Below are 23598 nucleotides of genomic sequence, written 5' to 3' on the forward strand. Positions count from 1 at the left end.
TGATAAGGAATGCATTCTAAAATATCTTCCATTGTGCTACTCTGGTATTAACAGCTGTAGATGAGTAGCGCTGGGGATTACCTGGGCTGCTAGTCAGTCTGAGATTCAGTGGTAGAGCACCATTGGAACTTTATGGGACTTGGTATCTGAATGCCACTTGGTGCTAGAGTGCTTTATCCTGTCAGAGATTTGCCACGCTGCGTCCTGCTGTTTGCATATGCCCCCACGAGAGAACCCCCACCCTTTGCCATGGCACGTTGCATCAGTTCCTTCACAGTTTGTTCATGACTCTGTTGCAAGTGCTGGTCTGTCAGTGCCGAAAGGAGTGGGGTGGTAGGATGCTAGAGGTGACCCCTGCTTGCTGACAAATGTGGGAGGGGATGCTAGAGACATCCAGACAACTCCCCTACCTTTTTAGCTGCTGCTGCACTTTGAGCCTTGCTCCCTTGCCTGCCAAACTGGGGTCTTCATAACTGCAGGAGGTAGGGTAGCCTGAGCATAGGGTGTGAGCCCATGGCACAGAAGGGGTTAACTGCTATTCCACTGGCGAAGGGTTAGGGGGTGTGTGAACCAAGCTTTTCTATTTTGGAAGGGTCCTTTCTTTTGCAGCCCCCGACCTCTTTATCTATCCAGAGACCTCCTTGTATGCCTGGAATGCTGCAGTCCACTGGCCATTGACCGGACCTTTCCGGACTGGAATCACTGAAGTTATCCGACTGGACTTGGAACATCCTAATTAGGCCTGGAACCAATCCAGACATGAAAGCCCAGAGGCCACTTCCAGACCGGCTGTCATTTGCTTCCAGGCAGCTGCAGACAGCCTGGGGCTTCTGGGAGTTCTTAGTGTTTGGTAGGGGTCAGAGCCAGTGACCAAAAGTGGCAGAGCGCGCAAACAAAAATGACAGTACAGTAGTAATTAATATATTGCTGTCAGTAGCCACGTGACTCTTTTCATTAGCCTCAGGCAGCTACGTCACGGATGATTTGAAGGGGAAAGCATAGCGGTCGGATGCTGCTCTCCCTGACACATAAGATCCCTGAAGTCAGTGGGTTTTCAGGAAAGTAAAATCTGGTCCTGTCTCTTTAAAAGGAGCGCTCTGTCTAGCTTGCAGGAGGGGCGAAGGCGAATTGGATTTGGCAGCTGCCTTCCCTATCTTGTCAGGCCTCTTCCTGCAGCACGTAGGCACCCAGTTCTCAGGCTTGCTGTTCCCCCAGACCTCCAGCTGCGGTGCAGAAAGCGAGTGGGTGGGTGGCCGCAGTAGCCCTGCGGCCAGTGACTTGTCCTGGAGCATGCTCCAGTTGGCGAAAAGAGGAGCACAGTCGGGTGTTGTTATTCCTGAGTGGATGGGACTAGGACTGTGTAATTCCAGAGCAGGAATAGAGGATCCCTTGCTTCAAATAGCTGGCGCTTCCCTGAGATTTCAGGCGTCATGCTTCTGTTCTATAGGAGGTGGCTGATTCCCCAAGAAGACCAGGATCTGGGCCAAAGAACAGGGTGCTTGGGAGTCAATGATATGCCTTTTCTCTTTGCGCACCTTGTATTTTATTTTAACTCAAGGCATCCAAGTGCTTAACAGTTACAGCAGAAATGCTGCCTTCAGAGACATCACTCCACACTCAGCAATTCAAGAGATGTGCTCTGAGGACATCTCCCCCTCTCACCAAATTCTCTGGCTTGTTCCAGTGTCAGTGACTGGTTCAAAAGGCGGATGGCAAAGTATGAGCACTGCGTGCTCAGATGATTCCTGGGGGACTCGTAGGTGAGCAGACTGTAGGGTTGAGGTGAAGAAGGGGGGAGAGAGATTTTTATTGCCAAGGGGAGAAAACAGTCACCCGTGTAATAGAAAAGTAAATGGCATAAAAGGGGAGACCAAGGCTTGAAGTCAGTAAAGGTTGACGAGAAAAGGAAAAAAGCTCATGATGGGGGGTCATAGGAAACCCCACCTGATCCAGCACTTTCTCCTTTTGCTGGAGGTAGCCGTGTTGTTGGTGGCAAAGCAGGTTCAGGGGCTTTAAATGCCAGCTGCATAGTGGCAAGCAAGCACAAAAGTCAGCCATGTTGGGTCAATTAAACCCCATGGTGCCCAGGGAATGACTGTAATTATCTCACATGTGGATTAATGCATGCACGCTGCACCGTAATAGCATCTCTCTGGCTGGGTGTTTGTAGGCCAGCGTTCCTGGAAACTAGTCTTAAAGAAACTCCACCAGATAAGTCCATATTCCCCTGCTCTCCCAGGTCAGCTGCTCCTGCCGCTCGGGCCGTATGTACATTGCTGGTTTTCCCTTGCAGACATGACCGGCTGCTCTGGAAAATTCCTGATGTTCTTCTTAAACCACAAGCCCAGCTAAAATACTGGGCCAGATTCAACCCTGGTGCAGCTCCATTGAGTTGTGTAGAGTTGCACTTCTACCCCATTGCTGAATTGGGATGGTGGGACAGATCCTGGCCTCTATGTGCTATTCTAGGAGTAGGGACGGGCCATTAATATACAATAATGGGCCAGAGGAGAATTGTCCTGGTGCAGGCACAACACAGAGCCACTGTAAGAAGCATATGCTGCCTCCTTCTCAAGCTTTGACACAGATGGGGCTGGGGAATTGGTGTGCCCATAGTGTATATCGCTACAGGGATTCTGGGCCAGGCAGCCCCATGGAGGCTGCTATAAGTTAGCACAACTGGGGGCTGATCTACCTTAGACCAGGGGCCGTTTCAGGCCTCAGACTCTAGAGGGTGCGAAGATAGTGTAAAGCCTCCTTTCCCCCGTTCCTCCAGGCTGCATCTTTGGTGCTCAAGGCGTAGCACCAAATTTGAGCTTGTTTCCTTTAGGGGCAAATCTGGATTCCTAGCAAGCCAGGTGTAAAGGACGTTGGACCCAATTCTGTCCTCACTCTACATTGGGGTGGTTCCCAGTGAATTCAGTGGTGTTCCCATCCTCACTTGACAACGGAGAGCAGCCTAGGTGCATCTGTTTAAGTGGGTTGGGGCTGCTGTGTAGCAGGACAGCCCCTATAGTCATCGCCAAAAGTTAGACTCGTTTCTAAACAATCAGATGTTTTTCCTCAGGGGAAGAAAAGCAGCCACTCAGGAGATGCTGCTGTTATGGCTTCACTACCACAAAGCTGCAGATGCGAATCGTAAGCTCTTTGGGGCTGGACCCATTTCTTTGTTCTGAGCTTGTACAGCACCTAGTGCCGTGGGGACCAGGACTGGTACTCGAGGAACTACTGCAATGCAAATATTAAATAATAAAAAGAGTAAAATCCTCACCAATATTTTAATGACAAGCAAAGCTCACCTGTCTGAGGCTAAGGAGGTGGGAGACCCCACCAATGAAGAGAGGGAAGAGCCCACCTCTTTGGATCTGCCACTGTTTATATCATTTTGGCAGTTTCCCGTCAGCTTTGACTGCCTCTGGCCGATCTCTGCAATCAATAAAAATAGCTTAGATTCCTGTAGTGCCTTTCGCCCCCACGGGGCTTGGAGTGCCAGTGAGATCTGTCAGCTGTTGTGGTCAACCTGATGACTTTTGGGGCCTTTTGAGTTCAGACCCGCTGGAAATAGGAGCCGGCTGGCTGTTGATGTTCTGTGGTAGCCTGAGACTTTGGTATCTGGACTCTCTGGAGTATGTGCAGAGAATATTGACAGCATCTTTGCCCCCCTGCAATGGATGGAGTGGGATGGGTGTTCTTTCAAGGGTTAATGGTGACTGTGATAGGGGTAATATGAGCTTTCAGCAGCTATCAGAACTCACTAGCACCAATCAACCCTGCACCGGTTGCTGCTGTAACCGATCTGTTTGCAGAAAGGGGGCCGGTGTTAAGTTGAGAGGAGAGTTGGGCAAGAGGAGGTCAGAAGGTCTGGGCCAAATTTTCCCTTGATTTGTTAAATCAACACTGCAATCTTCATGCAGCAGAGAGTAAACTTTCCTTTGTTGCCAGCCTCCTGATACCATCCCAGTCCAGGTGTGCAAGGTTTTTGTAATGCTTTCTATTTAACAGTGCAAATTCCTCAGCACAGTTGTTCTTTAGCAATTGCAACAAACACTGTGTTCCCTAGATTGGATTTAGAATAGTTTTTTTTAAAAACACACCTCCAGTTCTTCCTTTAGCTCCTTCCACTACTACAGATAGGGACACAGAGAGATAGCTACTGATCTAGCTCCCTCACAGTTAAATTACTATTATTGTTATCTACTTGTATTCCACTAGTGTTTAGAAACCCCAGTCAAGATCAGGGCCCCATTGTGGCAGGTGCTTTACATACACATAGTGAGAGACAGTCCCTGTCCCTAAGAGCTTATATTCTAAATAGAAAAGATAGACACAAGGTGGGAGAAAGGAAGGATTATTGTCCCCATTTTACAGATGGGGGACTGAGGCATGGAGTGATCAGATTTTCAAAAGACCTCAGGGCTCTCATTTAGGCACCAAAAGAGGCGGCCAGATTTTCAAAGAGCTCAGTACAATGGCTAAATGGCCCCATCTGAAAATCTGGACTTGAGTGTCACCATGAGAGCTGCTGGGGTCTGAGCACTTGGAAAGTCTGACTTCATGTGCCTTGCCCAAGGGCACAAAGGAAGTCTGTGGCATTCTTCCTCATTGGGAATTGACCCCAGATCTCAGTCCCAGCTCATTATACCTGAACCACAAGACTCTCCTTTTCCCCTTGGCTTTCTGTTGTGTAGCAATAACCCTGAGGAAGGCTGCTACTTATGCGCTGACGGCCAGTAGTTAAGAGTTCCTCTTTGCCCCAGCTTCAGAAGTGCATCTTCTCTCCATGTCAATCGATGCCCCTTCCCACATAGCTCAGTTGTGAGTTCTCTAGCCCAACAGATGTGAGTTTGAGTCCTGCCCAATGACTTGGGCCTGTACCTGCGGCTGACACTGAAGGAGTAGGGTATTTTGCTGTTGCGGATGCTGGACTTCAGATGAGGTGCTCAACCAAGCTCTTTTCCACCCAGGTCTAGTGGCTGCTTCAGGGGGGAACTGAAATCCCTGTATGAAAAAAGCCAGGTGTAACCCTAGTGTTGTCCAAATTTATTTGTGAGCTGTTGCTCAATGGCTGCTGTGTTCAGCTGTGCCGTCAGCGCCCGCTCCGCGTGTGTGACTCATTATCGTCAGGCCCTTTGGGATGTTACCAGTGAAACCAAATTCTGTTTGCTTCCAGCCTAATGTTGTCAGCTCCTCCTTGAAAAACCCAGCTCACTGAATCCTGACGCAGCGCCCCCTCAAGGGCCATTAGATCATTTCCAATTTGCCCGTCACCCATAAAACCAATTCAGTGTAATTAAAAGGCCATAAAAGTCCTCGACAACCCGTGGGCCCATGTTCTCGGCACGCTCCCCGCGGAGAACGGGTAGGCCCTAAAGGAAGCAAAGGGGCATGAGGGAAGCTTGGCCAAGTGGGCGCCACAGCGCATTGGTTTGGCTCTAGAGTGTCCTTGCAGGGAAGGCATCGATGGCCGGTGTCTGCAGGGCATTCCAGGAGGCTGACTGCATTGTAACTGCAGGGTTCCCAGTAAAGTTTGGAGGGCTGTTTATTTACGTCGCCTGTCTCTGCTACTAGCCATTCACACCCCAGGCCAGCGTGTAATAGAAAGCTAGTGCTAGCAGCTAAAGAAAGGACTCTGAGTGCCCCTTTCAGGCCATTTTTTCTCCCCATTTGCCTGCAGTTCTTACAGGGCTAAGTGGGCATCATTTCCTCCTCCATTCCCTTTCTTTCGCTCAAGCAGCTAATTTTAGCAGAGGCAGGAGAGGTGCCCCTGGGGATGCGGCACCCATTTGGCATCGGAACTGAATTGGCTCTAGGCTGCCATTTGGGATGATTGACAGCAGCGGCGCAGGGGCTCAAACCCTGCACTTCACCAGAGGGGAAAATTACAGGGTCATCAGCTGCCCTTAAATATAACGTCGGGCGTGGCACATGGTTGTGGAATGGACTCTGTCTCGCTGGGATAGCAAGGAGTGGGGCTCAGCCATAGATAATGGGACTAGGGGTGCTGGGGGTGCAGCAGCACCCCCTGGCTTGAAGTGTCTTCCATCATATATAAGGTGTACAGTTGGGTTCAGTGGCTCTCAGCACTCCAAATCTACAAATTATTCCAGCAGCCTGGGCTCAGAACTCTCAACACATGTTGGGTGGCACATCTGGAATGTACCACTTCCCTACCCATCACTTCAAAAGGACACGTGACCATGGTGCAAACAGCCCATACATACACATCATCTGGTGCTGTGTGGGCATTTCAGCACACACGCAATGCCTTGTGGGATGGAGGAGGACCATAGCTCAGAGAGTGGCAAAATTCATCCCTTGAAGTAACTCTATTCAGCTTCAGCGGAGCGAGCCTGGAGAAGGATTTGAGGAGGTTGACTCGGTGGTTAAGGGGGCTAGCCTAGGACTTGGAAAACTTGGGTTTCAGTCCCTGCTCCACCTGACTTCCTGTGTGACTTTGGGCAAGTCATTTAGCTGCGGTGCCTCAGTTCCCCATCTGTACAATGGGGATAATAGCAGTACCCAGCCTAGCCGGGGCGCTGGGCAGATAACTACACTAATGACGAGGAGCAGTTCAGATGCTGTGGTGGGGGGGGCCACATCAGTATCTAAGAGTGAAGGATTTGGTCTTTTGCTCTTAACTCAAGAGTCTCTGGGCCCAGAGTGCTACTGCACTGAGCCTGTCAGCTCCTCCAGAGGCTCAGGTTCCAATGGGACCTAGGCCCCGGGCCAGAACGGATTCTGACTGGGGGAGGTTACACTTTCTCATAGCTTCTGCCGGCCAAGCTCAATGCATGCACCAGGGGCTCCTTGCATCCCTCCATCCCTCCCCCGAAGCCACCCTTCCAGCCCCCTCTATTTCAGGGACTCACCTGCCACTTCCCCTCCCTCCCCCATGCCTGGGGGTCAGTGTGTTCCCCATTCCCATGTCCCCGGTGCAGTGCGGGACGGCCTGGGGGATGCAGTGACCGAGCTGGGGGCACCGAGCCTGGCACGGGGGCGAGGGGACGGCAGCACTCACACCAGCCTGTAAGTGTTCCCGTCAGCCCCTCGTGGGTAAGCTAGGTGCTCGTGTGTGTGAGAACGGACACCCCTTGGCTGTGGCAAGGCCGGCCTGGCAGGGAGGTTCTGGCAGGAGGAAGGGGCAGAACGGAAAGATGTAGGGGGCAGCTAGATAAGAGATGCTCTGGATTAGCGGACCCCCACTAACAGCAATGGCAAGTCAGTACAGTGTGGGCGCGAAAGGGTCACCGTATTTGCTCATTTAAAACCTGCCAGCCAGCCCTCTGCTGGCCCAGGAGCTCCCAGTGGCCCGCACTACACTGTCCCTGTTATTGCCTATTGCTGCCATGGGTTCCCAGCCAGTAAATTAGGGGCACTTTCTGAGAGAGGCTGACAGCAGAACAGAGCGCATTGTGAGAGCCAGGACAGCGCTGGCCCTCGAGGGATGAAATAGGAGCCTGTAATTTCTCAGGACTGTTGTGACATCTTTGCACAAGCGTGCGATTGAGTCACATTTGCTTTATCAGCACAATCCTTGTTTGCCTCAGTGCCTTCCCTCCTCCCCGCCCCACACCAGGGCTTTGTCCCATGATGCTCCTGGGCAGAGAAAGAGCCAAGTTTGGAACAGCCGGTTCTCTCTCCTTCCCCTCCCCCTGTTTCTCCTTCACATTGTGATTTCCTGTCTCTTTACGCTCCTCAGGCTTTCCAGTCCCTCCTGGTCCCCTGCTTGCTCACATTTCCTGCTCCTGCCTTCACCAGTCACCCACGCTCTCCACCCCTGCTGACCATGGGGCTAAGATCCTGTGGGCCAGATTCTCGCCTCAGTTACTGACAGCTAAAAAACCTGAGCGAGCAGCTCACTGGAGACCCCTGCTCAGCGCACGGCAGCAAGCCAACTCCCCCGCCCCCAAACCAAGTGGAATGGAGTCGAGAATGGGGTTGAAAACATTGTCCTGGATCCATGGCCATGCTGCTGCTTGGATCCGTGGCGAGATAAATAGGACACGTCTTTTGGGCGTAGGGAGCTTTTTGGAGGCTACCGCAGGCAAGTGAGGATCGTGTAAGTGCGGTGGGCCTGTAGGCTCCGGGAAGGAGCATGTGTCAGAATTTCCCAGTGACGCTCGCTGGGAGTTGCAGGAAGCGTGATTCTGGACTGTTCGTCCTTGAAGCTTTTCCACGTAGAGGTGGGAATAGCCCTGCCGGGCTTCCTGCTGAATCAGTGATTCCAGCGCTAGGCAGCGGCTCCCGGGAGATCCTGTGGGATCTGCCTGGCTTTTATAGACAGCAGCATCAAGCCCACGGCAATTAACTCTTCCGTGTCTCCTCCACAGCATCTTCTGGCAACTGTGCATTTTCAGGCGTCTCCTGACAGCTCACTTTTCGTGGATCTTTCCTTTTTAGTGAAGCATCCTGGGCTGCAGAATTCCCATTTAACAGAACTGGGAAATGAGGCAAAGAGAGGGAGGGGAGCCCCATTTTCAAATGTCTGCTAATTGTGGGTGCCTGTCTTGGGATGTCTTGGGGGGCCTGATTTTCTGAGGTGTTCTCCCACTGACCTTAACTGGGAGTTGTGAGTGGTTAGCACTTCCAAAAACCAGGCCCAGTAAGCCCCAGGTCACTTGTAAAAATTGTGTTTGAAGTGACAGAGTGAGTTTGTGGCAGAGCTGGGAAGAGAACACTCCCTGTCCTAGCCCTGTGCATTAACCGCCAGGTCATCCTTCCTCCTGGCACTGCTCTGTTCTAATTTTAATCCACCCTGGTCTGCCCATTCCTAAATTGTATCTGGAAAGCAAAGAGGAGTGAGGTAAAGAGAGAGAGAAAGCACTGAAGTTGGATGGGTTGATGTGTGAACTAGAGGTGGGCAAAATTTTGTGGCCATAACTTTTTTTTAGTGAAAATTTGTAGATTCATTGACACCAAAATGTTTTGCGATTTCATGTGGATTTCTCTGAATTGTTTGTATAAAAGAAAACCAACCAAACAAACAAAAATTCAGAAAAAAATATCAAAACATTTCAAATTTTCGGCTCAAAATGTTTCCATTTTTAAATTTCCTTCAGCTTTATCTTTAAAAAAATCAAACCTGTTAAAAACTCTTCAAAATCAAAAGGACTTTGGGTGGAAGAAAACGTTATCAAAACCAAAATAATTTTTTTTGGACTTTCTGATTTGCTGAATTTTTTTAAAAAAATTCTTCTTCGGTTTGACCCAAAACACATTTTTATTTTTATTAATTTTTTTTCTGAATTGTCAGCAAGCCTAAACCATTACTTGCGCAGCTCTAGTGTTGACAGCTGTACCACGTGCCGCCACAGTATTGCTATTTAGTCATTCCCTGGAAATTTGGGGGAAGGTCCTAAATGAAAGACATCCCTGCCAGCTTCCATTTCTTGATTGCGGGGATTTTTATGTAGCACCTCCCCCCCACCCCCGTTGTCCTTGTAGGAGACAAGCAGATGTTTCATTCATCCTTTATGGCTGATGGGATTGGAGCTGGAGGAGGGAGAGATTAGTGTACAGTGTTACAGTGGAAAAGCACCTAATCAGTGCTGTAATTTTATTCCCCATCCCATATAACGTCGGCCCAGTAAGCTGAAACTGGTAGGAGGCAACATCTAACATTTATAAAGAGCGTGTGTGTGTGTGTGTGTGTGTGTGGTGCGGGGCCTCAGGTCATAGCGTGTGGAGGATTAGAGACCACAGACTAAGCCAAGGCTGATTTTCCTAGAGCTGGGCAAAACTTCCATAGTGAGACCCAAACGTTTTGCTCCAGTCCTGAAATGTACATCAGTGTCTCGCATGTTTTACGGAGCCCAGGGTAGAGTGCCGAATAGCCTGCGTTTCAGGCACGCCTAGTGCCACATGTAAGAGCGTGGGGTGAGAAATGTTGTGGCCTCATCAGCGTTTGGTTTTGCGGTTGAGTTTGTTCAAAGTGAAACTTGGTGGGTGTGAACCCACCCGGATCAGAACTCTGGGGAAATAAAGATTCTCACAACCCCCGTGGAATGAAGTGGTGACGCTTACATAGCAACCACACGTTGGAGCCGTAAGAAAACCACTGGATGTCATAAGAGTTGGCAGCCCTGCAAGGGAGCCCTGAACTTCGTGGGTCTTTGTTCAGTGGCTACTGAACGCAAATGTCGATGCTGGGACAAAGACAAGTTGGGAGCAAAGCCGTTGAGTGCATCCTGGCTTAATGTGGATTTCAGGCTCCCGAGTCGCTTCCAGCACGTGGATGGCTGGTGGGTAGTCGGAGACGGAACCTCATGTCGATTCTGGCGGGGGGGGGGGCACTTCCCAGTCTTGGGTCGCCAGGCCAAAGCCATACGAATGTCATCCCACCGTACTGCACTGCAGTGTAGTTGGGCCAGAAGATCCCCCTGATTCCTTGATCGCAAATATGGGCTGGTCTTATGGGGAAGAGGCCAAACCAGAATATGGGAACGTGCACTGGAGGGCTCTCTCCCGAAGGGGCAGTCAGGCAGGTTTGCTCATATGTCGTATGATGTCCAGTCACAAGCTCACGTGAGACCAGCTGCAGTTTCTCCCATGGAAGTTCTTCCGTGTGACTGATGTTTGGAACCATGAGCTGGAGAGCAGAGGGGCAGATCTTGGCCTCACCCCATCCTACCACATGTCTGAGTGTATTTAACTGAGCTTCTTTAAAAACAGAGAGAGCATTTCATTGCTCCAGGCTGCCTCTTCATATCGTCCTTAGCCCTTGTCTGGCTGTCTCTCTCACAAACACACATGTGGTTTGGGTAGAGATCCGAGCTTTCCGACAGGCTCACAGAAATTGGCTGTGACCTTATTGCCACAGAGAAAGCTGCTTCCGCCTTTCCTTGTAGGATGGGACGAACTCTGGGGGGGAACTGCATGGAGCTGCAGTGGTTGGAGGCGGTGGGACTGATTCTGTTCTTAGCTGTGCTGGTGTAAATCAGGAGCTGCTCTCCTTAAAGACAGTGGGCCAGAATCTATATAAATAAAAGACTCCAAATAAGCCCACTCTTCGATGCTTGTCTCTCATCCGGCATAAAAGTGAAGTCCTGACCCCTTGTGGTCATTAAATACCTGGAGGCAATTTTCACATGAATGCTGGGGTCAGCTCTGATGTTCTGGCCAAATTTCAGTTCCCTCAGCTGTGTTCATTCTGAGTGTGTTGAATTTTTTCCTACAGTGTCACAACTCAGTACAATAGTCGTTGCTGCTTTCTCTCCTATACCATTGTGTAGTGTTGGTGTGTGCAGTAGGCAGCCGCCACAGTCTACCCCAGAAATGGCTGCATTTTGGTAATCCCTTAATGTACATTGGCAAAGTTTGTCAGCCACTTTAGGTTCTTTGGATGAAAGGCATGCTAGAATATAGCAGCCTACAACAACAATATAGTTGTTATTGCAGAGATTTTGGGAAAATGAATGATCTTTAGTACATGCTATGGACTAGATTTTCAAAGGAGCTGTGCTCCCATTTAGGCCTAAAATAGGTGACCAGGTTTTCAAAAGCTCAACCCGTTGGGTGCGTGATGAGTGCTGAGCTCTTTTGAGAATCTGACTGTGGGTCACAACGAGAAGCGCAGGCCAAGGGGGAAAGGAGTCTGAGCCTTCTTGAAAATCCCAGCCCTTGAAAATTGGCCTCCAAATGCTGCAGATGTTATGTGCAGTGGGTTGAATAAAGGAAGGGAGTGGCCGCCCAAACTTAGAATTTCCTGCTGTTTAATACCCAGAATTCATCTGTTTTCTGACTAGAGGAAGAGAGATTGAGAAAGATTTAAAAAAAGGAAGAGCTGGGGTGTGGGCTGCCTTTCAAATCTGTGTTAGTTTCCGGGTTTGGAACTCCCGGGGTTAGCTGCAATCCGCGTGTGGGACTTCGAACAGAAAGCCTGACGCACTCCCTCCCCATTGAGACCACAGAGAGATGTAAAACTGAAGCATCAGGCAGCCTTTCAGATTTCCCGGATGTCGTTTCTTTGCCACACAGTTCTGGTTTTGCCCCGGCGAATGCAGCCTTCGTTGGCTGCAGGAAGCCCAGGTAGAAGAATCCGTTGTGACTTGATTTTTCACATCCTCTCTGTGTCACATCAAACTGCTAAGCCATGCAGCTTTTGATGAAAGTATTCGATCAAGGCCAGGTCTACACTAGAAAAGGTTTGCCAGTGTAGCTAGACTGACAAACCATGATAGCATAGATGTAGCTTATACTGGCAAAAGAATGCTTTTGCTGGTATAGCTTATACCAGTTCAGTGAGCTAAATAAGCTGGCTGGGCAAAAGCATCTTTATGCTGGAATAACTGTGTCTATACTAGGGCTTTGGCTGGTATCGAAATGTTATAACAAACTCACCCTCCTAACTGATGTTTTGATACTGGCAAACATTTCTAGTTTAGACCCGGCCTCAGGGATAATAAGGGAACCCAGTCCAGAGACACCCAATAAAGGCAACACACAACAAAAAAAGAAACACGTCCAGTGCACCACATGACAAAATGAGCTTCAGGGATCAGTTTTGTTCAGCGGCTTTCAGTGCGTGTAACTCCAAAACAGCAGCAAACGCAAGGGGACCTGCACATTCGAACACCCCCCAACATTTGGTGGAACTTGGATCGGGCTGTGACTTAGCAGCAAGACTCTAGTAACCTGTGCAAATGGGTGTGAAACGCTGGGGAATCAGAATAGTGGCATTTCACGTTCACTTTGCACCGGTGTGAATGGCAGTTAGAGCTGGCTCACACATGGAACAATACTTAGTGTAAATCTGTGCAGAAATCGTGTCCCCTTTTTTCACTGAACATGTTCAAAATTTAAATAATTTCAATTGGCTCTAACAAGGACATAATGAGCAAGGCAATAGGGAAGGTTGGGGAAAGATGGCCCAGTGGCAAGACACTAAGCCGACTCTTGGCTAGCAGCTCTGCCACTGATTTCTTGTGTGACCTTGGGCAAGTCCGTTAGCCTCTCAGTGCCTCATCTGTACCATGGAGATAATAGTGCTGCCCTGCTCTGCCTCCCAGGGGTGTTTTGAGGATAAATACATTAAAGACTGTGAGGTGTTTAGTTATTAAAGTGATAGGAACCCATATGAGTACCCAAGATAGAAAGAGTCAGGTCTCTTATCTCTACAATAGGTCAAACCTAACCTCCTGGATCTAAACATCCTTGAACTTTAGGAAAAGTCCAGTCCAGACTTTGTGGCTTGTGGCTTCATGATTAGTTTAAAAAAAAAAAGAGAAAAAAATAGAATTTTATTGCAACTCATTTAGCTGCCTAACAGACCCAACTCTGATTTCTAACTGTTGTGGGGAGCCTTGTGAATATGTAAAGATCATCCGTGCTTAGAAAAGGAAAGCAGAGAGAGAGAAATAGCTGCAATTTAAGGGTAGGGAGCGGGAGGGGAAAATGCCTTGATAATGTATTTCTTTGATTTAGAAACAGGCACACATAACACAGAGTTTATTTTGGTCTCAAACTAGTCATACAAAACCGTTTCCAAATGACAGAACTGCATAAGAAAAATGAACAGTGCGTACCAGGCGAATAAATAATTCCCTTGTTTAACTTAAAATGTGCTTGGAAAATGCTCCCCACACCCAACCCTCTTTTAGCCACAGTCCAACCAGTGCCCATCACTTTTGTGTTTACTTATTTTCTGACAGTTTTTTTTTAAATGCAGAACTGAATTTTTGGAATTTTTTTTTAGCTATCTAACTTTGCACATTTATATGGCCCCCATCACCACAGTATCTGAGCACTGCACAACCCTGCTGTGAGGTGGGAAATACTATGTCCCCATTTTACAGACATGCAACTGAGGCATAGAGAGACCACGTGACTTGTCCACGTCTGTAGCTGAGCAGGGGAATGAACTAGGGCTATGTACACATTACAGCAGGGGTTCTCAAATTGGGGGTTGGGACCCCTCAGGGGGTCGCGAGGTTATTACATGGGGGGTCGCAAGCTGTCAGTCTCCACCCCAAACCTGCTTTGCCTCCAGCATTTAGACTGGTGTTAAATATATAAAAATGTGTTTTTTAATTTATAAGGGGGGGGGTCGCACTCACAGGCTTGTGATGTGAAAGGGGTCACCAGTACAAAAGTTTGAGAACCACTGCACTACAGCTTAAGTCGACATAAGTTATGTCACTCAGGGGTGTGAATTAGCCACCCCGGAGCAACATAACTTACACCGACTTAGCTACTGCCATGTGCAGGGGCTGGAATGATTAAGCTGATGGGAGAGCTTTTTCCCATTGGCTCAGAGCAGTTGCATCAGTGCTGCTGTAGGAATAGCCTAGGTCTGCCAAGTCAACACCCTAACCATTGGGCCACGCTTCCTGAGCACCTCCAAGTGGTGCACTCCTACATCTGCCATGTTAAAGCAGCCAGGCACAGCCTACAGTCTGGCACCTGGGTGTATACAAGACGTGGAAACAAAACCTTGGTCATTAGCATCCCCACAAAATATACCCTGAAACCAAACAGGATGGGTCTGGATTGGGGCATAACAGTGCCGTGCCTGGGGGGCGAAATGGCTGTTTTAAAATGTGGCTGTACAATGATCCCGCAGTGGAGTTATTTGTTTTAAGAAGGATTTGGGTCTTCTCGGTACGTACAACAGGTGGTTTCTTTTTTAATGGAATACTTACAACATGGAGAGTTTATTAACATTCTCAAGGCACCGTGTGGAGAGAAACCAACTGAGAGAGGGAAAGAGAATAAGAGAAAGGAAAAATAGCGGCTCTCCAGGGTGAAGATCAGTCAGCAAGGGAGATGAGAAACAATTGCATTCAAAGGCTGCCACATTCGTCAAAGCACCACATGCCCTTGTGTTGGGTCTGGCATGACTTGTTGGCCCAGTGCTGGTAGCTAATCCTCCTCCTGCCAGGGTGCACTCTGGCCCCAGAAGCCTAGAGGATAAGAAAGGCCTGTACCTGCAGCCACTCAAGCCCACAGCCAGCTGCAGTCACTAGTGAGTTTCCTCCTGCTAGTTGCTCTGTGCATGAGGCTCTCTGATGCATTTTGACTGAGCATCCTCCTTGGATGGTGCTGACCCAGCTAAAGGGGAGAGAGAAAGAAGAGATGGATGACAAAGAAAGGAGAGAGAAGAGAGACAGACGCAGGAACCTGTCCCAGGCAGGAGCGCCCATACATTCTTTGTCATTAGGTCAGGACCTCCATGTATTTTAATTGCACGGTTCACTAATAATTACAAACCCACCCACCAAAAATAAGAAATAGGTTTGTGCCTTGTAATTGCATGACTGCTGCTGTGCTGGTAGCGTGCCAGATAAAGGATGGCCCTGACCTTCAAAGATATAGTCCAGAAAGGGTGAATTTCCTGTGGAATTTGCCATCCTCTTCTTGACTTTTCATAGAGGCTGTTGTGTGCATAAGGAGTGAATGAACCTTGGTGTTGCTTGTCCTTTCCCCCTACTATAATAAGAATTTAAGTCCTTTAGAACATGTATTAAATCCCTCTTTGAGCCTATGGTTTTGAGCAACAGGTGTTGATAAAGGAGAGAGCCAGGGAAAAGCTGGGCAATCTCTTCCTCTGGTGCTAACACCCATCCCCAGTGCAAGTCACTATGTGCCTTCGTGACCGTCTGGGGTACAGAGACTCACATTCACGGCTGAGACTATTTTCCTTGGGAGGTTGCTGCTGTAGCATCCTCACTGAGATGAGAAAAGGGCTTCTTTGGATGAGAAATGCATTTCGAAAGCTGCATAAGGGTTTTGTCAGGTCAGCTGTGGATTAAAGGTGTTACGCACACAGCTCGCTACTTCAGCTTCCTTGATGCCCTGAGTCATGATTTTCCCAGGACAGAACTTTGCTGCTGGAAATGGTTATGCCAAGGGCCTGGTAACATCTGTGTTAGTCTAGAGTGGACTCTTGTTGGGTTTTTTGCGTTTTTTAGAAAAAAGATAAGAAAAGAAAAAGCAAATGCGAATTCAGTGCTGGTGAAACATTCCAGACTGACGTTCTTGGAGATCGGCATTTCATAGACTTTAAGGTCAGAAGGGACCATCATGATCATCTAGTCCGACCTCCTGCACATTGCAGGGCACAGAACCTCATCCGCCCACTCCTGTAATAGACCCATAACCTCTGGCTGACTTACTGAAGTTCTCAAATCACGGACTGCAAGTTACAGAGAATTCACCATTGACACTAGTTTAAACTTGTAAGTGACCCATCCCCCATCCCCCACCCAAGGTCTCTGCCAATCTGACCACAGGGAAAAATTGCTTCCCACCCTCAAATATGGCGACCAGTTAGACCCTGAGCATGTGGGCAAAACTTAGCAGTCAGACCTTGTATTTTTGCACAGAGCATGTACAGTGAAAGGCAATGACATCCAACCTCCCTGTCAATGTGCCTTAACCCAAGCATGGAGAGAGCCCTTGCAGGGGTGAGTAACTCAGTCTCAATGCTCTATTCAGTCCTTGGTCTTTTGGCTGAGAGTGCGAACAAAGGGGACAATTAGTGTCGTGGTTTTTGTATGACATGGGCACTGCTCTGTTGGGGCTGACTAAGACCCCCCAAATCCATTCTACACGGCTCAATGAGCAGAGGTCAGTCTCTACCGACCTAGACTGGGTTCCTAACCGGTGACTTGGGGGCATAAGCCTTGTTACCGAGCCCTTGAGCTGCTCGGCTCTTATCGCACCTGTAAGAATCAAGATCCCGCAGTCTCCTATGAGATCAGAGGTTTATTGATCCTGGTGAGGGAGTGGTGACTGTGAAAAATACACCTGACACCTGTACCCATCCACATACACAAAAGCGTGTGCACGAGAGCTGGTTGGGAAATGGGAAGTGAAATTAATTGAAAGTTTCCTTTCCCTTTTTTATTGTTTTAATGAAAATTCCATGTGCGGTGAAATGTTATTGATCATCCCCTGTTCAACCACCTCTTTAAGACTAGCTGTGAGACAGCACTAGGCAAGATAGCGATATTTGGATTAGGATTTTAAGCACCCAGAGTTCAAGGGCTGTTTGGTTCCAGGGGTTGAGTCTTTCCTGTTATGAATAGAGAGGCCTTCTAAAAAATTCAGATCTGGTTCAGATTTGAAGAAGCATGGTTTTCTCTGATAAACACACCTGTGCAAACGTGAGCACAAATGAACAAAACACACGTGTGCACATGTCCCCAAAAGTACACAAACCCACAACACGTGCACACAAGAACCAAATATATCCACGCGTATGCAAACAACGGCCATGTATGTGCACATACACAATACCCTTGCACTCAAACATGCACATACAACACGTGAGCAGAAACATACCCAAACAATGCACAGGCATGCATACATGTACACAAACCCACACATTCATGCACTCACACTTAGGTTTCTCGTCCACACAAAAAAAATTGTCTTCATTTTCTTGGTGCCTAGATGATTTTCTCCAGACCTGCCCCAGAAAACACGCCCAGTTCCTCACTGGGTGCCTGGGAATGTGTCTGCTTGGAAAGCAATGTGTAAACAGGATGAGTAATAGAAGCCGGTTCAGGAGAGTGAGTGTGTGTGGTGGCCGGGGAGGGGGGATGTTTTGCTTTTGGTTCTAATTTTACTGAAAGGTAGCCGTGTGTTTTGGGAAAGGCGCTTGGACAGCAGGCTGGGGCCAGCGAGCTCTTTGTTTTCTGTTAGCGTTCGCTGGATGTGGGCTGATCTCCAGTAACCTGCCCATGACCTTCCCCACTTCGTGCATTTGCCTTAAATATTCAGGGCCTTGTTTTAAAAGGAAAGACCCTCCCTGCCCCTCACCCAGCTTCCTTTCCGTCGCTCTCCTTTCAGTTCACCAGCCTTTTCTTTTCTGCTGCGCACCTCTTAGGAGCTGATAAAGCCTGGATCCTCAGCTCCATCTCTCCAACCTAGCATTCTGGGTGGTATCAGCCAAAGCGGGTCTTGTCCATTCCTGGCTCCTTTGGGGCCTGCCTGGGGGTGCTCAAACTGCTTGGTCGCAGTTTCTTGCCGTCCTGCCCATGATGCTCCTCTGTTTATCCAGCTAGAGCCCAGGCAAGGGCTTCGTCTATGCTGGCCTACCCAGGTGCCTTAGCCCTGCCCTGGCGGGAGGGATGCTCTCTAAGGCTGAGAGAGGAGCTCAATCCTCACCCTCTGCCAAAGCATAAATCACCATAGGTTACCCTGACGGATGGACAGATTGATCGGTGTCCAGCCAAGTTGGATCGACAGACATAGAGAGAGCCATGGCTGTGATAAGTAGTGCCACTGCGGTAGTGTTTTTTGCCATGTGGAGACTTGTCCCTTGGGGAACAGGGCTGACACCCACTGAACTCATTTCACATTGGGGCTCGCGGGGGTATGGAGGGGGAAGTAGAGGGTGGGGGAGATGGGCCTTATCCTGACTAGAATCCTCTGGCTGGCTCTTTGGTGTAACTGTCAAGAGTGGCTCATAAGGCTGGAAATGGGGAAACCCGTGGGACGCTTATAGGGGGCCGCCCTGGCTGGAACGTCTTGTGAGATGTGCAGGCTAGAGTGGGAGGTGGTTCGTGGAGGTGGCTGGGAAGAACACCTCAGTCAGACTCATCCCGAGTACCCACCACACAACAGAGGACCTGGGCGCCTCGTGGCAGGAAGCATCTCGGCTCCACTGCTGAGGGCTTCTGTTGTTCTGCCCCTGCTCCCTTTTGCATTCAAGTGGTTCGTTGTGCCGCTCATCTGGTTGGTTTATTAGCTCCTTTCCCGCCATGCCCTTAGCAGTGCTCTGACGGCATACATTACTGGAGCAGTGCCTCTGGGAGTCAAGCGGGTTGAGCCCATGGGAGGAAATGGAGCAGCCTGCGTTCCATCCCGGGGTGTGCCGGGGAAGAGTTAGAAGAGCGGACTAGAGCAGTACTGTTTTTTCATTGCTAAGTCAGTGTGAGCCTCTGTCTAGCCAAACCCCAGAGAGGTGGATTTGTATTGTTATCCCTGCTGTACAGCTGGGAAACCTGAGGCCTGGAATACACATTGACAGTGCTCAGGGGTTGTGAAAAAAAATTCACACCCCGAAGTCCATAGTTGTGTCGACCTAGTCCCCGGTATAGGCACAGCTAGGCTGATGGAAGAATGCTTCCATCAAACTAGCTACCATCGCGTGAGGAGGTGGAGTTCCTACAGCAATGAAAAAACCTGATCTCTCGCTATAGGAAGCATCTACATTACGGCACTACAGCAACACAGCTCCAGCTCCATAACTGTGCCATTGTAGGGTAGACAGGGCCTGGGGTTCAGAGAAGTTAAGTGATTTGCTTAAGATCGCTATTCCCTGGGTGGGGAGCATGATATCGTGGCAGAGTCAGGAGACCTGAGTCCCGGGCCTGTGTTATATAACACAGGACCATCTTTCCTTTGAGCTGTTTCTGAACCAAGTGGCAGAGCAAGAGAGCCCTCCCTTGATCCGTGTTAAATGCCTGCAACAAATTCTGAAAGCACAAGAAACTTGCCTGGGTTCATGCTTTGTTGCAAACTTGTCACTCCACCCAGATTCCACAGAGGGGTTGCCAAGGTTCCCAGTCCCGGGGCCAGTTGGCGATTTTGCACCGAACCCCGGTAAAACCGACAGTGTCAAATGCAAACCTGGAACTCGGGGGGAAGAGGGGAGGCATGAGGCCCTCCATGGGCTACATCCAAATGAAAAGTACACAGGGACTGAAACCCTGACACTCACCCAGTTCATCCCAAGTTCGGATGGTGGAGCGTGGGTGATGATGAGGAGGGGATTTATGCCAGGAACTTCCAGGCATCAGACACTGGGCGTGGTCTTGTTTTCTCCACTAGCCCAGGGCATTAGTGTGCATCTGGGACCCGGGCCACTGTAGGCCAGGCATGAGTGTGCAGGGTCGGATCACTTGTGCCACATGCTGCATCCTACACGTTGCACACCTTCTCCCAGTTGCGAGGAGTCCAGGCTGGACTTTCCACAGCCACCTGTCCCATGATGTCACAGCAACCAGCAGGAAAAGAAACCTCCATGGAAGATGTTGAAACTTCAGCTGCAACGCAGGGTTTTGGAGCCTAATCCTTTCCCGCTTTTGTGTTCGAGCATCCTGGGAGCCAGTTTCTGCCCTTGGCTGGGAGGTTTAAGAATTATCTCCTCAGGGAGGGAGCCTCTTTCTTCACATTTGTAATCCTGTTATGTCTACAACTTCGCTGCCTGCCAGACACAATGGGAACCAGCCTACAAGGGATTACAAAATGGGATTGGAGCGCTCAGCGGGGAGAGGACACAGCAGTCCTTTGTCTGGCTTGTTGCTTGGCTTGAGAGGGCCTTGCTGCATGACGCCCCATTGTGATGCCTCTTCAGGCAGAGGGATTCCCTAAGCAAGCTTCTGTGTCCTACCTTCATAGAGCCGGCCTGTAAACAGGCCCTGGTCACTGGTCAGCCAGGCAGCCAATGAGACTTTTTGCGGCAGTGTCAGCATCTGAATTAATCAGGTTGCCCAAACAGGCCTACAGGGGCCAGTTCGACTAGTGGTTAGAGCACAGACTTGGGACTCAGGACTCCAGGGTGTCTGTTCTTGACCCTGCAGCTGACTTGACATGCGAAGTTTGGGGAAAAAACGTCACTTCTCTAGCTCTGTTTCCCCCGCTGAAAACAGAGATAATATTTCCTTGCCTGCAGTGAATATCATCTGACTGACTGACTGACTGACTGAATGGGCAATGGTGAAACATTTTCAGATGAGAGTTGCCATAGAACCACGAAGTATATTTCTTTGTGTCTGCAAAAACTTGTATTCTATTACTCAGAAACCCCCCGGCACTATATTGACATGGCATTCTGTTTATTAAGGGTCAGAGGGCTTGCTCTCTGCTCATTGGTGTTGTTGAGATCACATTCAGGCCCAGCAGATGGTCTAGTGGTCTGAGCCGGGGACTGCCTCTCTTCTTAGATGGGCGTACGTCAGCAGTACCTCTGAAGCCAGTGGAGTTACAGTGTTGTGACATCGGTTGAAGAGAAGAACCCGCCTGGGGAGTCAGCTGCTGGGTTCTCCTCCAGCCCAGCTGTGCAGCTCTTGGGCAAATCACAAAAGACAGTGTTTCCAGAAGCGTCCACTAATTTGGGGACTCCAAAAAATGGAGACACCCCAAATCAGTGGCCACTTTTGCAAATTTGAGCCTTCCTGTCTCTGGGCCTCATATTCTGCAGGGATAAAACTGGGACAACAAAGGTGGGACCAGGCCTGGATTAACCAATGTGCACTCAGTGGACTTGCACAGGTCCCCCATCTCAGGGGTCCCCCGACCACTGGCTGGGGGTGACCGTGCAGCCTGGCACATATGGTCACAGCACCACTCAGGTTTGGCTTGGGTCATATAACCGGGAGCGGAGGAGAGGAGACGAAGGCCAAATTTGAGTGAAGGTGGGGGCCCCTCAATTTCCATAGTGCAGAGGGCCTCAAAATTCGTTAATCCAGCACTGGGAGACGATTGTAGATGCAATCACACGTCTAGGCCAGAGACAGCAATCACATGGACTCAGGCTTGGGGTTTCTTCTTAACTCCCCTCTCTCACCCTCAAATGGGGACTGTCTGAGGTGCTTCCCCAGCAGCCAAACACCCTGTCATGCGATTTCTCACCACAGCCTTTGGAAAGCACCGTTAAGAGCCCTTCTCTTCCTTGCTGTTTCTCAGGCAGCATGACAGGATGAGGAGGAAATGTGCCAGGAATGGCTCCGTCTCCTCTCCATAGAGTTGGAGTCTATTTTTAAACATCCCCCCACTCTCCCGGGACTGCAGAGCAGTTGGGGGTGTGGGGACACTGCTCACAGAACACTCCCAAGCAAAGTTGAATTCCAGTTCAAAGTCCTGAAAGAGCATGGAGTGACCCAGGGAAATGCAAGCCAGGCATAGGAACCTGGGCAGCCTGTGCTCATTGGAGTCCATGAGCAAACAAACGCTCCACCCCACAAACACGTACCATGCAAACACAACTCCCCTGCACACACATTTCCACCGCACAAACACACAACTCCCCTATCTATCTCACACACACACACACTTACTTCCTCCCCACAAACACGTACCATGCAAACACAACTCCCCTGTCACACACACTTTCACCCCACAAACAACAACACACAGCACCCCATCTATCTCACACACACACACACACACTTCCGCCCCACAAACACAAACACACAGCTCCCCTATCTCACACACTTCCGCCCCACAAACATACCATGCAAACACGCAGCTCCCTATCTCACTCACATACACACACGCACCCCTCCTCCACATACGCATGTGCCACACAAACCCACACTTTCTGCCTTATGAACACAAACCATACCCCCCCACACATGGACACAAACACAAACACAACCCCTCCTCCCCTACATGGATACATAAACACACAACCCTCCCAAAATACCACACAAATAGCCCACATACAGAGTGGCACCAAAGTACATCCCTCATTCACGGACATACAACCTGCCTTGATTAATAATGTCATTATCGGGGTGGTGCCAGAGGCCCCATTGAGCTATTGCCCACACACAATGGAAAGTTGATCTCAGCCCCAAAGAGCTTGTGTAACACCAACAGACGCTGGTCATCGGCGGGCGGGATTGAACCTGGGATCTCTGGAGCTAAATGCATGAGCCTCTACTGCATGAGCTAAAAGCCACTTGGCTCTTAGCTAAGGCTGTGGCAGACTCATTAGTCTGTAAGTGGTCTCGGTGCCACTAGACGGGACAGAACACCACACCCAGGAGCTGTGGGGGTTGCTTTTTCCTAATTGTAAGTGTAAGTGGATACAACAAACATCCAAGGCAGAACAAAGGTAACAGTGAGGCAACTGGAATGGGTGTTATAAGCAGTGGCCTCCACACACCAGCTGCCTCGCCGTTGTCAAAGGTTTTGAGCCCATCACCTGTGGGAGGGGTGCTCTAAGGACGGGTTTAAGGACAGTGGCCGTTCAGATTTTTCTAGTGGCCGTTCAGATTTTCATGGGGGTGGCCTGGAAGATAGCACAAAGGTGTCTGAGGGAAAGTTGGAGGATGGGCATCGTTAGCGGAACGCAGCTAGGGGCCAGCTCGTTAAGCATGCAGCATGATTGCTCAGGAGAGATCCCCTCAGAATGCCACAGACGGGGTTTTAAACCACAACATTTCCTTTCTGTTTTACAGATTTTTCTACTCAAGTCAATTCCACGTCCCTGAACTCTCCGACTGGCCGGGGATCTATGGCCGCACCTTCCCTCCATCCATCCATCGGGCCAGGCATTGGCTCCTCGCTGGGCTCTCCGGGTCAGCTCCATTCACCCATCAGCACTCTGAGCTCCCCCATCAATGGCATGGGCCCTCCTTTCTCTGTCATCAACTCCCCCATGGGGCCTCACTCGATGTCTGTCCCTTCAACCCCTAGCCTTGGATTCGGAACCGGCAGCCCACAGGTGAGCAGGGAGGAGAGAGCTGTGGGCTGTGGGGGAGGAGAAGGGTTTTATTTACAAACCGTGGGAAATGAAAAGCATCTTATCCACATGGATTATGAAAAAGTAGCGATGAGCCCAGACCAAGGCCCCGGACCAGATCAGCCGGTGTGGCCTTCTGATTCCAGATCGAGTTCTGAACTACACAGATGGGAGCCGTC

The 23598-nt window shown here is 49.7% G+C and overlaps 1 protein-coding gene across 3 annotated transcripts in view; it reads left to right on the forward strand.

Moving 5' to 3' along the window:
- Window positions 1-23598, forward strand: part of RXRA (retinoid X receptor alpha) — a 211324-nt gene that overhangs the window by 120562 nt on the left and 67164 nt on the right. For all 3 annotated transcript variants that reach the window (XM_039506652.1, XM_039506653.1, XM_039506654.1), the window contains exon 2: window positions 23136-23401. In XM_039506652.1, coding sequence (XP_039362586.1) covers window positions 23136-23401 — 266 coding nt within the window. The remainder of the gene's footprint in view (window positions 1-23135; window positions 23402-23598) is intronic.

The sequence above is a fragment of the Mauremys reevesii genome, linkage group 19 (assembly GCF_016161935.1).
Source record: "Mauremys reevesii isolate NIE-2019 linkage group 19, ASM1616193v1, whole genome shotgun sequence".
In the NCBI taxonomy this organism is placed as follows: domain Eukaryota; kingdom Metazoa; phylum Chordata; order Testudines; family Geoemydidae; genus Mauremys; species Mauremys reevesii.